The sequence below is a fragment of the Strix uralensis genome, chromosome 17, assembly GCF_047716275.1.
Source record: "Strix uralensis isolate ZFMK-TIS-50842 chromosome 17, bStrUra1, whole genome shotgun sequence".
Classification (NCBI taxonomy): Eukaryota; Metazoa; Chordata; class Aves; order Strigiformes; family Strigidae; genus Strix; species Strix uralensis.
The window spans coordinates 3,574,637-3,588,775 of NC_133988.1; the positions used below are offsets into that span (position 1 = coordinate 3,574,637).

Genomic DNA, 14,139 nt, shown 5'->3' on the forward strand with positions numbered 1-14,139 from the left:
AAGTGTTTGCACCCAGCACTCTCCCTGTCTTACTGCATGTGTTCTGCACGGCAATCAAAGCTTCTTCTGTTTGGTAAGCACAGTTGGAAACAAAGATCTGATTGCGTCCTGGTTATTTCATTAGCAAGGGCCCAGGTTTCGGGCAGGTGTCCATTCTGGCACACCCTTGGAAGAATTGGAGGCACACTTGAGTTGTTTAGATGTGCTTTAGGAAAAAAAAAAAAAAAAAAAAAAAAAGGAAAAGCATTTTGCAAATCTAATGTGATGCTCTAATGCAGACCTGGCATGGGCCACCATCTCCTGCCTCAGCAGCTGGGCTCAGTGGGAGCACACTGGATTCATCCGAGTCCAAGGGAGTCTTAAGGAAGGTGTTCTCATGACCAGGCTTTGACTCATGTTAAACAATCTCAGAAGTAAACTCACTTGCTTTAGGAGAGCATGGAATACATGTTTTGATCCACACCTTTCAGCGACAGTATACACTGGGCTTGCCATATGTTTGCTTTCCCAGTGCTATTCATCCTTTTAGGTTCCACCAAGGAAAAGGGTGCTGTTGTGCAGTGCATCAGCACATGCTCCCTGTTACCAGATCTCCTGCCAGTGTGAAGCACAGCTAAGTAATCAAATAAACCAGCAATGCTTCAGGAGCATTTTTTGATGGAAAGACAGATTTTATAGGTCCTACCAAAAACATTTCACAAGTGTTACTTTTCAAAATCATGGCTTTGAATGAAAGAACAGCACATACTAGTAAAACTGTGAAATTGCTATATTTAATTCAAGCAGTAAGTTTTCCCACTGGCCATCAGCAGCGTGAAGTCCCCTAAAGAGGGACCTTACACTTGCTCCGTAACAGGGCTCTGGAGGTTCAAGTCACATGCAGCACCACATGAGGAACTGACCTCTGAGATACACATGGTCTTGCCTCCTGGATGCCAACTTATTTGCTGAACTATTGATTCCTAACTTCTTGCTGTTCTAGTGATGGCCAACCCCTTAAACTCAGTCAACGCTTGAGCCGAAAAAGTGAAAAGCTTTCTGGAGGGGAAAGGGCACAGACATTTAGTCCCGTATGAAGGGAGTAAATTTCAATCTCACTTCAGGGATATCAACTTTATCTACTCTTCCATCATTGTCCAAGAGATTAAAATTGGAGGTAGTTTTACTGGGGTGCTTTGGAAAATCAATTATCTGCTTTTAGAGGGAAAAATCTCCCAAGGATTCAATTACACGTATCAAACTTCAGGTATTTCCTTTATCCTCTTTGCTGAGAAAGTGTGAGGTTTGCTTCCTCTGCCTATTCACCAAGAAGGAAAAAAAGCTATTTGACAAAATAATCATTTTTGCAAGCTGCTGCACTGGCGGGACAGAGGTCTGGGATTTGGCAAAGGAAAGTATCCGCCTTACAATCTGATACCCACCACCACACCAGACCACCACCTGCAGCCTGATGCCCAGTGCAGAAAGGAGGAGGGAAGGAAGAGGGAGCCATTAGAGACTGGCTCCTCGCCATCCCACATCTCCTTTGGTGCACTGGATCAGACCCCACAAATAACTAGCCAAAAAAAGAAAATCTAAAAATTGGACTCAAAGGGTGTTTTTAAGCACTTTAATCCTTTTGCACTGACTGTTCCCAGCGCGTCCATTCCTGGCACCAGATATTGTGCTGGGAAAATCCTACTCCCCAAGCCAAGGAGTTAAAGAGAAAGCTGCTAATCAGCTAAATAGAAGCTGGAATCTGTTCATATGAAAGTCTCTTTTTTTTGTCACCTGAGGGACATCACAGTGTTCCGAAATACACTCTTGACATCATTTGGCAGACGGACCCATCTCATCCTACATGATTCATCCCTTAGGTTATTTTTTTAATATCAGAAAGTGAGCTTTTAAATGCCAAACTAATTTTGCGGGTGGTGGTGGGGAAGTGGAAGATATTCCAAGTGGTCTCGCTGGGCTGTACACCAACTGTGTCCACCAAATGGCTTAAAAAGAAAGTCTTCCCGTGGAGCTTTCTGAAACAAAGCAAACTGGCAGCCACATCCAACTATTACCTAATATTTTGTTCCTGAAGTTCACGCAGGCTGCATTTGAAACATTAGAGAAGAAACAAATTCTAACAGGTCCAGATGTAGGACAGCAGGACAGGAAGTAAGCTAATTTGAGATGGGTTACAGCTCTTGGTAGTACCTACCTTCTGTCTTTATTGCCTGTAACAAGCATGTTTGGAGGACTGTTCTGGAGGTTGACACACGTAAAGTCACCTATTGAGTTGCCCATCTTCTTCAGACACTGACTTGTTTCCAGATTGTAAAGAAGAATCTGGCACAAAGAGAACAAACACCAGCTCAACGTAGCATGAGCACAACTACATTTTGCTGCAGCATAAAGTAGAGCAGAGCTATCACCGTCAGAGATGGTTTGCAGGACTTGTTTTTCAACATGCTAATATATAACCAAGATACAGATCTGTCCCGATTTAAGAAGGGCAACAACACCCTCAGAAATAAGGAAATCAAGTTTCACAATGGAATCCACCAAGAAGCAGGGATGCAAGGCTCTTGCCAACCAGTATCAGATAGGTATAGCTCTCAGGCAGACAAAGCAAGCCACACAGATTTTCTCCAGATCAAATTTTTAAGGCTTACATGGAAAAGCAAATAGTTTCTTCATCAATTTTAAATATTTGAAAGAGTAGTAAAAGTAAACAGAATCAACATTTAGAAGGTTTAGACAGATGGACTGTGCAAGAAAGATTCAACCAAATACAGCAAAAATTGAAGAGCAGAACTGAACACCGACTCAGCGCTGACAGGCCCTGCTGATAGCTTCTGTACAGATCATGCGGCAGAAACAGATTAAGAGAAACATTACATCTGAAGTGGCAGTTCAGATGGGAAAGGAATAAAAACAACTCTGATTTTAAGCAACATCCAGGACGACTTGACCAGAGACTAGAAGAGAGGTACGAGTTGTTTCCCGTCTCTTCACCCTCCTCTCCTTTGTGCAGCAATCAGTTTAATCACGTTCACTGTCTTTCCTGTGGGGCCAGATGAGATTTATCTATCTGGGCCTTTCAATTTAGGAGAGCAAGTATTTTTAGAAACAGAAAAATGTACTGGTCAAAGCCCAGTGGAGCTCAGCACAGTACCTGGTCTTACATAACTTCATAAACATTATTAAATTTCGTGGTGATGCTCCTTTAATTTAAAAGAAACCTATGACCATGAAAAGAGTAACGGTGGTTAAAACATCAGAAAAAACTTACAGCTTCCATGGCAACATCAGCCTGGCTACGTCAGCATCACATCAATATACTTAACTTCTACTTTTCTGATTATATCCACATGCAGCTTAATAAATATTACACTATCTGTACATATTATTTCAACATTTGCCAGAACAGCGATAGTGATGCTGCCTGGCCTTTTACTTCCTATCTGTGTAATTTTAGTACGCATCTGAAAGGTGGAATTAAGAGAGCAGGAGGGGATCATTTTGTGATGGATGCCTCTAGGCAACAAAAGTCAAACTTTAATAATCTCTAGGAATACTGCAAAGAAAGGCAGAGAATCTGCAGGTTTCCTCCATCTGCCATTTCTCCCAACTAAAAAGCAGGCATGGTTTTATTCAGATGTATTATCAGCTCCCTATTAGAATCAACATATTCATACCCTACTTTCTCAATATTTATAATCTCCCAACTAGTTCCCTCTCCCAGCCTTGTCTTTGTGAAGCTATCTGCCTCAAATACCACTCTTTAGCATGCAATTTTTCATTCTTAAGACCCAAAAAACCCAAGCAATTTTACCCAAGCTCTGTAAAGCAAGGAAGACTCTACCTCTGCAGGGACACTTAGGACACAAAAGTTGCTAAAAAATTAAACTTCCATACCTACAAAAAAGTTGCTACAAACAGCAGGAAGATGTTAGTCTTCAAGGTAAAGACCAATTTACAGTCTGTTCTCACTTGCAGCACAGCTTCCAACAGCTCACTAACCAAACCCAGAGATAATGACATTCTGGCAAGGGTATTTTGCACAGTTTTCAGTGCAAAGGAAATTAATATCTGTGCCTGGCAACCAAATTCCTCCTTGGAAAGTTTTGAACAAAAGACAAAGTCAATAAACTTCTGAATTCAACTTATGAACAATAAATGATCGGGTCAACAACAACGTCTTCCAGCTCCCAGTTGAGCCTCTGAACCAGCCCTTCCCAGCTGTACGTTAAAACTCTGGAGAGGGCCAAACGCTGCTTTCTCCAAAGTCCCCTGGGGCTAATACTTAAAGTGAACATCCATAAACTATTAATTTATCTAAATGACCACTGCTCCCATCTATCTTATAAACATATGATACACACTTGAAAATTCAGATATGGCCATGAAAGACTATAATGAAAAATTGCTTCCACATAGCAGTTAAAGATTCCCCTGTTTTACATGGGAGCAAATATTACAGGTTCTCCTGCCTGCAGTCTCAAATTCAGACCTGTGGCAATTCTCATATGTAGGCAGCACCAGCTGAAAAATTATTTATTCCTCCTGACATAACTTGCAGATGGCCACCAATTTAAAGTGTTTACATCTAAGAAAGAGAATCTGTAAAAAAAATAAAGGTTCAGATCCACAAAACTGGAAGAAAAGCTGTCTTTCATCTTCTCCTACCCCCTCCAATTCCTTCTCTTCTCACGTCAGTCTCCACTCTTTAAAAGACTGTTGTGCTGGTTTTTGTTTGTTGGGTTTGTTTTTTTTTTAATTTTTATAATGCACCTGTATTTCTAGCCAATTAGCCCTATCACTGGAAGAAAGATTCTCTTTGTCATTTTCAGTTTCCAGGGTTTACCTATCTTTAAATTCAAATTCTGTCTTGAGCAATTTTATGGTTTGCAAACAAATTTCAAAACCTTATCCTGACAAACTGATAGGTAAAGAAACAAAAAGAACTCAGAATGCTTTTTTAAGTCTGAATAATAATTTCTTGAAGACAGGGTTTTTAAGAGTATGCTGATGACAATTTTGAAGTTGCTAGAACACTTGTGATGAGCTCTCCCATAATATCCCAAGGCAACAAGGATTCTCTTTACAAAGGCCAAGGAGAAAGAATGAAAATACCTGGTCAATAGGGACTTGAAATAAGGGCCTGTATGTTAAAGGGCAGATAAAGCATAAGATCTTTAGGAGGTTTATAATCCTATAATGCACACTGCAAAGGGATTACCCTTTTAAAGATATTTATAATCCTATAATGGACACCCAAGACCCGTGACCTAATAGGTACCGAACTGAAGGTAAGTGAACCCAGAGCATTTGGGTGTGAAATGAAGTACCCTGGGATAACACACTAACGAGCATCCCTTCCCCCAGTGGGACTTCAGCAACACAAGGGAGGAAAAACATTAAATACTCCATGCAGATGTATCAGGATCTAACGCACAAAATAAAAAGTGTTACCTATTAACGTTGTTCAAATGAAAAAGTCTAAGTTATTGGATAAGAGCCAAGCAATCTCCCAGAATGCTTAATAATTCAACAAGCCAGAAATAGCCAGAGTACCTTTACCATTATGTTTAGTTAAAGACCACAGAGATTAGAAAACACATTATCCATCTCAGAGGCGATTCTTTCCATGTTACAAGTCCCTTAACGACCTTTACCATCTCTCCCTCTCTCTCTCTCTTTTAATAAGGCTGAGCAAATGGGACTTCATTTTATCCGATTGCCACAGACTAGTGGTATTAATTATTCAAGCTCATACTCTCTCTTTTGTTAAGGCAGTGCATTAGACTAATTTCCCTCTTTACTGTGCCAGTTGGGCAAGTCTCAACCTGTGGTCACTGTTCTCAGATAGATGCGCTGAGAAGCTGGCAAATTCATAAGACACTAGGCAGAGGAAGAAAGGAAAAGTTACTGTACTTCACGGAACTGCAGAGCAGTGGGTACAGGAACTCTCTTTAAATGCTGTCCAAGAACTCAAGAAAGAAGACTAAATTAATTCACAGAGAATTAAACTCTGTAGCCAGAATAGCTAAGCTGTGAGCTTTGTTACATCTTGCAGCTAAGTGAGGTCAAGCGTGGTCGATGTGCTCTGGTTGAGATACTTCCAAGAAAAACCAAGGAACTGAAGGAAATGCTGTTGATGGAACTCTTCCATGCATGTCCAATACCCCAGCAGGTGTTTTGGGATCCTGTGTTGTTGGAGATGTCTTTTTTGGATGGAACATTAAAACAACAAATCCCCAAGCACTTGTTATCAAAGAGCCCGTGGTACTTTCAACAAGAGCAGGGGTGTTCAACCCACTGTCCTGGCCAAAAGCCAGCAGACAACTGCTTTGTGAAACAGCTAGTTCCCCTCTGCAATAGCATTTCTGCTTCTTGTCAAAAGTTACCACATCGCACAGCTAGTAAAAACTGAGCTGTCTCTCAGAATTGGGTGAAGCACTCTGTATATACAGTATATTCTTATTTAGATGAAGTATTGAACAGAGTATCATAAATACTAGCAAAAGTATACTGTAAAACCACATTCAAAACCTACATCCTTTTCCTTACTGAATAACATACAGGATACATTAAAGAACCACTTTCTCAGAAAGAACTGTCTAGGATAGAGGTTTCTAACTGTCAATTTAGAGACAGAGGATCAAAATAATAAAACCTGAGAGGCAGAGGAACAAGCATCAAAATTGGGAACAGAATTTATATTTATTTTCAGATTATGTTTCTTCCCCTTTCCTTCTGCCCATCCCTCTGCCAACTAGAAAAAACATTGCCTAAATACACATTAATATTGTCAACAAAAGAAAGGGTCGTGAAATTTCAAGTCTACCACAAATAAAAAGGGATCTGGGTTTTGCTCAGATCAAAACCCTTCAATTCAAAGGGTGTCTACAAAAGCGATAAGGTTATTTCATATGCATTTGCAGCAGAAGTCATCAAATTTAAGTACAACATAAGGTACACACTGCTGTAAGTTTGAATTTTATTTCTAAAGGGATGTGGAAAAAGAATATTTTCAAAGTTTACAAGCCTCAGGGGCACAGTTTCCCCATGTAAATGTACTGAATTGCCTACTGTAAATATGGCACATAACACTGCAACAACAACAAAAAAATTTGACTATTAACAAATGCAAGGTCAGCATATTGATACTTGTACACAGAGATAAGTGTTTTGGCTCCATAAATTTAAAGATGAGCTAAGATTTAAAAGGAGCAGCTGAGGGAGACAGACAGACAATCAGAGAGAAAGAAAAAGAGTAAATCATACACAAAACAGCCAGTAAAAAAAAAAAAAGCAGTTAATATACATGAATAATGGATGTTTGATTTAAAAGCAGTTTACTCCAATATGATGTAATTTTTGACAATCAGCCAGAGAGACTATTTTGCAAGTTCTTGCCAGATATAAGTCATTGTGTAAAGCTGGTAACACAAGCGTTTCTCCGAGCATGTGGAAAATTGACTTTCATGCCATCCTAAAGGTGACTCTATGCTGGCAAATGAGAACTCTTATTTTGCATGCACTGAGCTGCACCAAGCAGTCTCAAGCAATGTTTAAAGACCCACACAGAGGATAGCAAAAATAACAGAATCTGAAGAGCTTGCAGCAAATCCAGCAGCAAAAAAACCCAGCCACACACACAGCCTGGTCCTCCAAATACCTACACCTGCCGTAAAAGTTACACATGAAGCTGAAGACAAGCATAGGTGGGTTTTTCCTTTTAAGTTTTCATCTGACTGGAGTTAAAAAGTGAGACTCCAAGCTGGTAGCAAGAAGTAGAGCCAAGCGTTGTGCAGGCAGACGGCGGGCAAGCTTCGGCAACGTGGTTCTGCCAACACACCTGCAACCCTCGCTGTTCCAGCGCTGGACACTGCCCGAGCCCGCGCTGCCAGCGGCAGGGACACTGCCAGCCTTGACGGGCTTGTGATGTGGACAGATGTCTGCTAGGACCAGGAATGAGGTCACCAGACTCACTTGACTTGTGGCTGAAGACTGATGTAAGAGTTCAGGTAGCCAGAAGATGAAAGGATAATATGTTTACCCACTGAACCACCCACTCACTAAAAAAACAAGCCCTAGCCCAGACACACATTTTCCCCAACATAAGGATAGACCAGGGAAAAGGAAAGCAAGGTAATTCTTAAAAACTGAATGAATTCTCTTGGTTTTATAGGTTATTGACTTGAATATGCATGGCACATCCTAGCAGCTATATTTTCAAAACCCGAGACACCTACCTAAGCAGCTGTGCCAATATTGAGGTATTCACATTAATGTCCAAATAGGGAAAGGGAGGAAAAAAAAAAAAAGGCAGAACGTCATTAACATTAGCCAATAAGCCAATACAAAAGGGATTTTTTAACTTGCAATATTATTTCTGGTCATTTACAAACACAGAAAAAACAAGATGGATGATTGTTACTTTTTGGCAAGAAAGGGGTTCATCAATCCACCATGCAAAATTTAGGCAAGGAAAAACTTCTGGTCTCTCTGCTGGACTGTATTTCTTGCAGTGCCTAAAAAGTTACACTGTTCAGATCCTCAGAAAGAGTTCTGTCTCTCCTACAGGGTACCAAAGAGTTTATAAAGAAAAAGGTATTTAAAACACCTTTCACTTTCTAACTTCTAACTTCTGCTAACGCTCTACAGTCCTACAGCTCCCCAAAGAGAAACATTTGCCATATGTCCAAATTCAGTCACCAGTAAGACCTACCCTTCTACTGGTATGAAAACAAAAGTTCATAAAGATCAATTTATTGAGAACTGGACTACTTACTAGGACCACTGAAAAAAACCCACATTTTTTAAACACGAAGAATCAAGATAAAAAAAAAATTGAAGTCTTTCAAACTCCACAAGAACTGGAGACATTACAACACCAAAGAAGACAATGCAAGCTTATCAGTTAACAAAGAGGAGGAATTTAGTTAAAATAAGGTGCAAGACAGATGTAACATCTTATATAAAGCAGCTATGACCTAAATGCATCATCCAAGAGACTGTAAAGTGTGAAATGAAATTTAAAAGATTATTTAAAATTTGTTTTTCCACTTACTATTAGTTCATAACATCCATTTCAAGTGGTTAATTTTACTGGATACACTCACATTAGCAAGCAGTTGAAGAACACCATGGAAACATTAAATGCAGGAGCAAAACTAAGCAGTATTTCAATTGCTGATGAGAAGAGGCAGGTGATGTTGAACGCCCCTCATCAAGTACAAACCAATCACCAGCTCAAAACAGATGAAAAAGTGACAGCATAACAAACAACTCCCAAGACATCTGAACATATCTAGCTTTCTGTTTCTAAGTTGGAGGCTCTAAAATCATCACTGTCCTCCCTTCACTCCTCTCTTCCCCATCTACAAGTCTGTGCACAAAGCAACCAAAACCAGACATACTCTGAACTGCACCTTATAATGCATGTAACAAAAAGAGTTCTTCAGTTGCATGAGTTTAAAGTAAAGTTCTCTTGCGTGCTACATGAAGTTTCTTTGGTGGAAAAAAACCCCAAAACCTCCCATGTTGATTATCTTCTATCACCAAGAACTGTTGAATACATTAAAAAATTTCAACTAAATTTTAAACACAGGAGAAAGCTGGGTTTGTTCTCCACCCCCATCCCTGAAGCACCTATAAATTTCATAGAAATAATCCACAAGCAGGAGAGAGCTCACCTGAAGCTACAGTAGACCAGACTTGACAGCAAGGGAAGCTTATAAATATACCAACTATGAGAAAAGCTTCAGTCAGATCCTACAATTAGTAAGATAATTGCATCAGAAATCAGATGATGTTAATCCTGACAGCTATAGCGCTACTGGTTTAAGAGGTTTATATCCTGACATGGAGAGGACCAAAGCCAGCTCTAGTTTAAATCAGTGGATTTAATTTTACATACAGTGCTCAAACCCCAAATTCAAACACGTGAATGCCAAGACTTTGTGTTGCTGCTGCAGCATTGAAACCACGGGTCTCCAAACCTCATGACACAGGGTATTATGTTATTTGCTAGACACCACCCTTCGAGGCATGTCCACTGCATGTCACAAGCATCACTTTAGGTTGAAAGGGAAAGCCAGGGTTAGGGTCTTTCTTCCCTGTGGTTCATTATCTGGTCTATATTATTAGCCACGTACGAGTCTAGATGGGAATGCAGATCTCAGTATTTCAAGAATTTGGAATTTAAGGAAAATAGTATGTTCCACGTTGAGTTAATACAGCTGAAATAACCCTTACTAAAGAAATTTCTCTTAGCTTAACATAAAACAAAGAGCTCCAGCAGCACTAAACAGATGAATTTTCAAGAAACAGCATCATACTTGGGTTGTCTAATGCTTAATAAAGTGAAAGTTGAACTTCTCACAGATGAAGCATTTATATTCTTCCCTCTCTCCTGCACAGACGTCTGTCATCTAACAGTAGGCAAGTCTATGCCACAGATTTGATGTTTTTCTCCTCTTCAACATAAGAGTTCCTACAAAATTTATGCCTCAGATCTCTACTCTGCTGTCAAATTTGGTTAAAATTAGACGATTAAAAAAGAGAGAGGAAAAAAGATGTTTTCCTTAACTATATTTTCATCAGAAAGCAGGTTACTAGGCAGTAGCATTAGGACTGTGAGCTTACACTAAAGAAAAAAATATCCCTCAGGAAAAACAAAAAAACCCACCAACCCCCAAACTGAGAAGAAACACAGCTTTCCCACTACAGCAACACAGCCAGCAGCCAACAGGGCTGGAATTCTTCATCATTACATTTCCGAGACTGAAAGCTCTCTTAAAGACAGATTGTCAACTTGTGACCAGTGTAATCAGCCAATGCGAAGTCCCTTCACGTCTGCGCGAGGCGAATAATTATCATAATAGACATTAGTAATTAATTTCCGGCGTGATGTCAGCTGGTGCGGCAATGCCAAGCAAGCGTCCTTGTCAAACACACCCCAGCCGTCTGGACGACTTCAGTCCCATCTCCCTGATTAGGATGCGCACTGATGCACTGCTTAATACAATCTGCCATCAAATGCCAAATAGTTCAGAACTAAATTAGGAAATATGTCCGGCTTTACAGAGTGATGCTCGGGGGCCTAAGTAGATTTCTCTATTCCTTTAAGAGGCACAAAGGCGATCACCGATATAATGCCCCTGAATGAGGCAATTTTACCTTCTAACCTCCCACCTCTGTAGGGAAAAGAATTGGATTAGGACAGCAAAGGAATTAATAAAGACAGCATGGCCTCGCAGCATCTCTCAACCCTAGAGGTATTTATGGTGGCCTCAGCATTTCCCTAGTGAACGTGAATTTTAAGGGGAAATTAGATGCAGCTGGACACATTTGTTCCTAACACAGAGGTAGTCCTAAATAAAGCTTTCCTGTTCCAGTCACTTGCCAAAGAAAATGCTGCATTTATACACTACTGACCACAGCTGCTTTCATCTGGGTGCTCACCTCCTGCTTCTTTCTCCACCTGCCTGAAGCACTCTCCTTCCCTCATTGCTGATAGCCCATCACATGCCTGAAGTATAACCACAAAAAATGGAATGAAATTAGGGAGTGGAAAGCTAGACAAGATGCAGGAAAGGGAGAGAAACTCTTCTTAAGGCATCTGGAAACAGGTTGTTCTGCAGTTTGGTCCCTGCCCTGGAGTGGGGCTGTGTCCAGGAGCTGGCTGCTGCCTGGAATCTCAGGTAGGATTCTGAGCCCCCCCAAATACAAACTATTTATGCTACTTATTTGGGTCTGCAAACCCCAAAGAGCCCTTCCTGCAAGCAGAGAAGTTTGAGACGAGCTGCATTAGAAGCGTGCCTCAGCCATGAGTCTTCAGCTGGGTTACAAAACCAGTCTGGTTTTGATCTACCCTGCCACTGCTAAGATGTGCTGATGAAAGCAGCAGGCTGTGTCACAGGGGGCTTCAAAACTATGATTACCACTTAGCTTCCTTTAACACCACAGTCACACCATCCTCACCAAATTGGAAGTAAGTTAGTTCAAATAGTCAAATGCACAAAAAAAAGCAGCATCCTCTTAAGATTGCACATTTGCATGTACAAGGCTTGACACACTGCTCAGGATGCCTTCATCAGAAAGGCTGAGGGATGTTTTGGCTTTTCGGGCAGGGGTTTAATGGGGTTTTTAGGTTTTTTGGGGTGAGTCCCCCTAGGGGGCCACTGACACAGCATACACCTGAATGAGCTGGGACTCGCTGAGGAGCAGAGAATGCCAAGTATCTACAGTGAACCCAGTCAGCTGAACAATAATCCCTTACTTCAGCCCACTAGAACACTAATAGAAGCATTAGATTATTGCATTAAAAGAATGTTTTCCCTCTACTGTCAAATGCTGAATAGCGGGGAAGGAAATGGTCAGTAGATTGAACCCTTTTTTCCTTTGTTAATTACGAAGGTATAAAAATCTTATCAAAAAAAATTTCAGTACCTGGTTGGGCTCATTCAACAACCAGCCAAAGGTTTTGACCCCAAAGGCTGCTTCATGAGCAGACACATCAAGACATGTGACAGGCTGACCATAGACAGAATGGAGAATTTTGCCAGGATCTTCTGCTTTCAGGAGATAAACGACATCTTCTGCAGCTGCTACTGTCACTGGACTCCCCATAACATCTGGAACCAGATTAAGGAAGTTGACCTAAAAAAAGCAGACTTTAAGTTTTTATTACATCCAAAAATTCTTTTCCATCACTACTGACACACGCTAAACTGAACAAGCTACTGATGTGGTTATCTGCTATCTGGAATCATCCTAATTATGGATTATTTCAAAGACCGAGTATCAATTTTATTTCTGAACTTTTGCAAGCTTAGCTCCTATGATGAAATCTAGCTCACAGTCTTTAGAATGAGCCCATTAAAAATACTAATCAGAACACATTACAACAGAATACACCAAAATATCACTTCAAAGAAAGGAGCAAGACTTAATGGGCTCATTCAGATGAAGGACAGAAAGCCATAAGGTTAAAGCACATAAAGCAAATATCGTGGCTAGAATGTGAATACAGTACGTCAGAAGAGACAACACATTCACACAACTAACATGGAATAGTTGATGCTTACCCTGCAATCAATGTATATATACTCTAAATTAACAGAAAAGTCATCATGTGACTCTAGGACAGCCCAAATACCAGCTCCCCTATCTTCTGTCACAAGACCGGAATGACGTTGCTCTTCCATTTCAGTAAATGGTTAAGATGCTGCCGAAAAGTCTCACTACAGGAAGGGTTTAAACTCTTCAACAACACAGCTGATTTCTAACCCAACTTTAGAAGACAGCGTGCTGTCCTGACTGACTTTCACATGTGGCAAATTGACATTTCACAGCAAGATGCAAGAGTAAAATGGATCCAACTACAATGGAGTGTGTGGTGGTGTTTTAACATTTTTACTTGGAAACCTCTTAAAATGTTTGGGGAGTTTGTTTATTTAAGCATTGTGAGACTGACTTAGCTTTTAAGAGGGGATTAATCAGGAGTGGTTTAAATCACAACTTCACACCCCTTAGCTGCGCAGTCAGCTTCCTACAATAGGAGAGAAGCTGCAAGCCTCAAATTATTCCTATGCACTTCCTTCCCCTTTCAGAAAAAATGTTGATACTCCCAGACACAATAAAACTGCAGAGAATAGGACAGCTTTTGCTTTTTAATTAAAATAGTCTCAAAACTTCAGTGACAGAAGGTGCAACCTAAAGAAGCTGCACAACTAGTTACAGCTTCACAAGTGGTACTATTAGCTCGTCTGCAATATCCTGCCTCAGAATTAATCAGATAGCGTTGATCTGGAATGAGACCTTGAGTTTTAGCTCCAATTCTACGCGAGAAAACTGATTTACAAAATGAGCCAACTTAGTTTAATGTTGACAAAAAAATAATTAAAAACAGCCAACCTCCTGCACCATATGGACTTCTATTCATTTTCACTTGTAGCTTAAGCCAGCATTTCACCCTTGCTCTTCAGCGATGAAAGGCTCATCCATTAACCTGCTTCAAAATCATAGCCTCTAGCTGAAAAAGCTGTTATCTAGTTCAGACAACACTCTTGTAAGATTTTTATAAGATTCCTCTCAACTGTACCAAAAATAATTAGTGGATCAGGAGCTCCAAGAAAGAGGCTGAGTGGCCTG

General features: G+C 40.4%; 1 protein-coding gene across 2 annotated transcripts in view; it reads right to left on the reverse strand.

Moving 5' to 3' along the window:
* FBXW8 (F-box and WD repeat domain containing 8) overlaps nucleotides 1-14,139 on the reverse strand; it is a 51,760-nt gene that overhangs the window by 5,642 nt on the left and 31,979 nt on the right. Inside the window, exons 7-10 of one of the 2 annotated variants that reach the window (XM_074887641.1) lie at nucleotides 12,436-12,645; nucleotides 11,449-11,515; nucleotides 7,838-7,989; nucleotides 2,192-2,319 (exon numbers count right to left, since the gene is read on the reverse strand). In XM_074887641.1, coding sequence (XP_074743742.1) covers nucleotides 2,192-2,319; nucleotides 7,838-7,989; nucleotides 11,449-11,515; nucleotides 12,436-12,645 — 557 coding nt within the window. The remainder of the gene's footprint in view (nucleotides 1-2,191; nucleotides 2,320-7,837; nucleotides 7,990-11,448; nucleotides 11,516-12,435; nucleotides 12,646-14,139) is intronic. The other variant, XM_074887642.1, reaches the window with a different exon arrangement.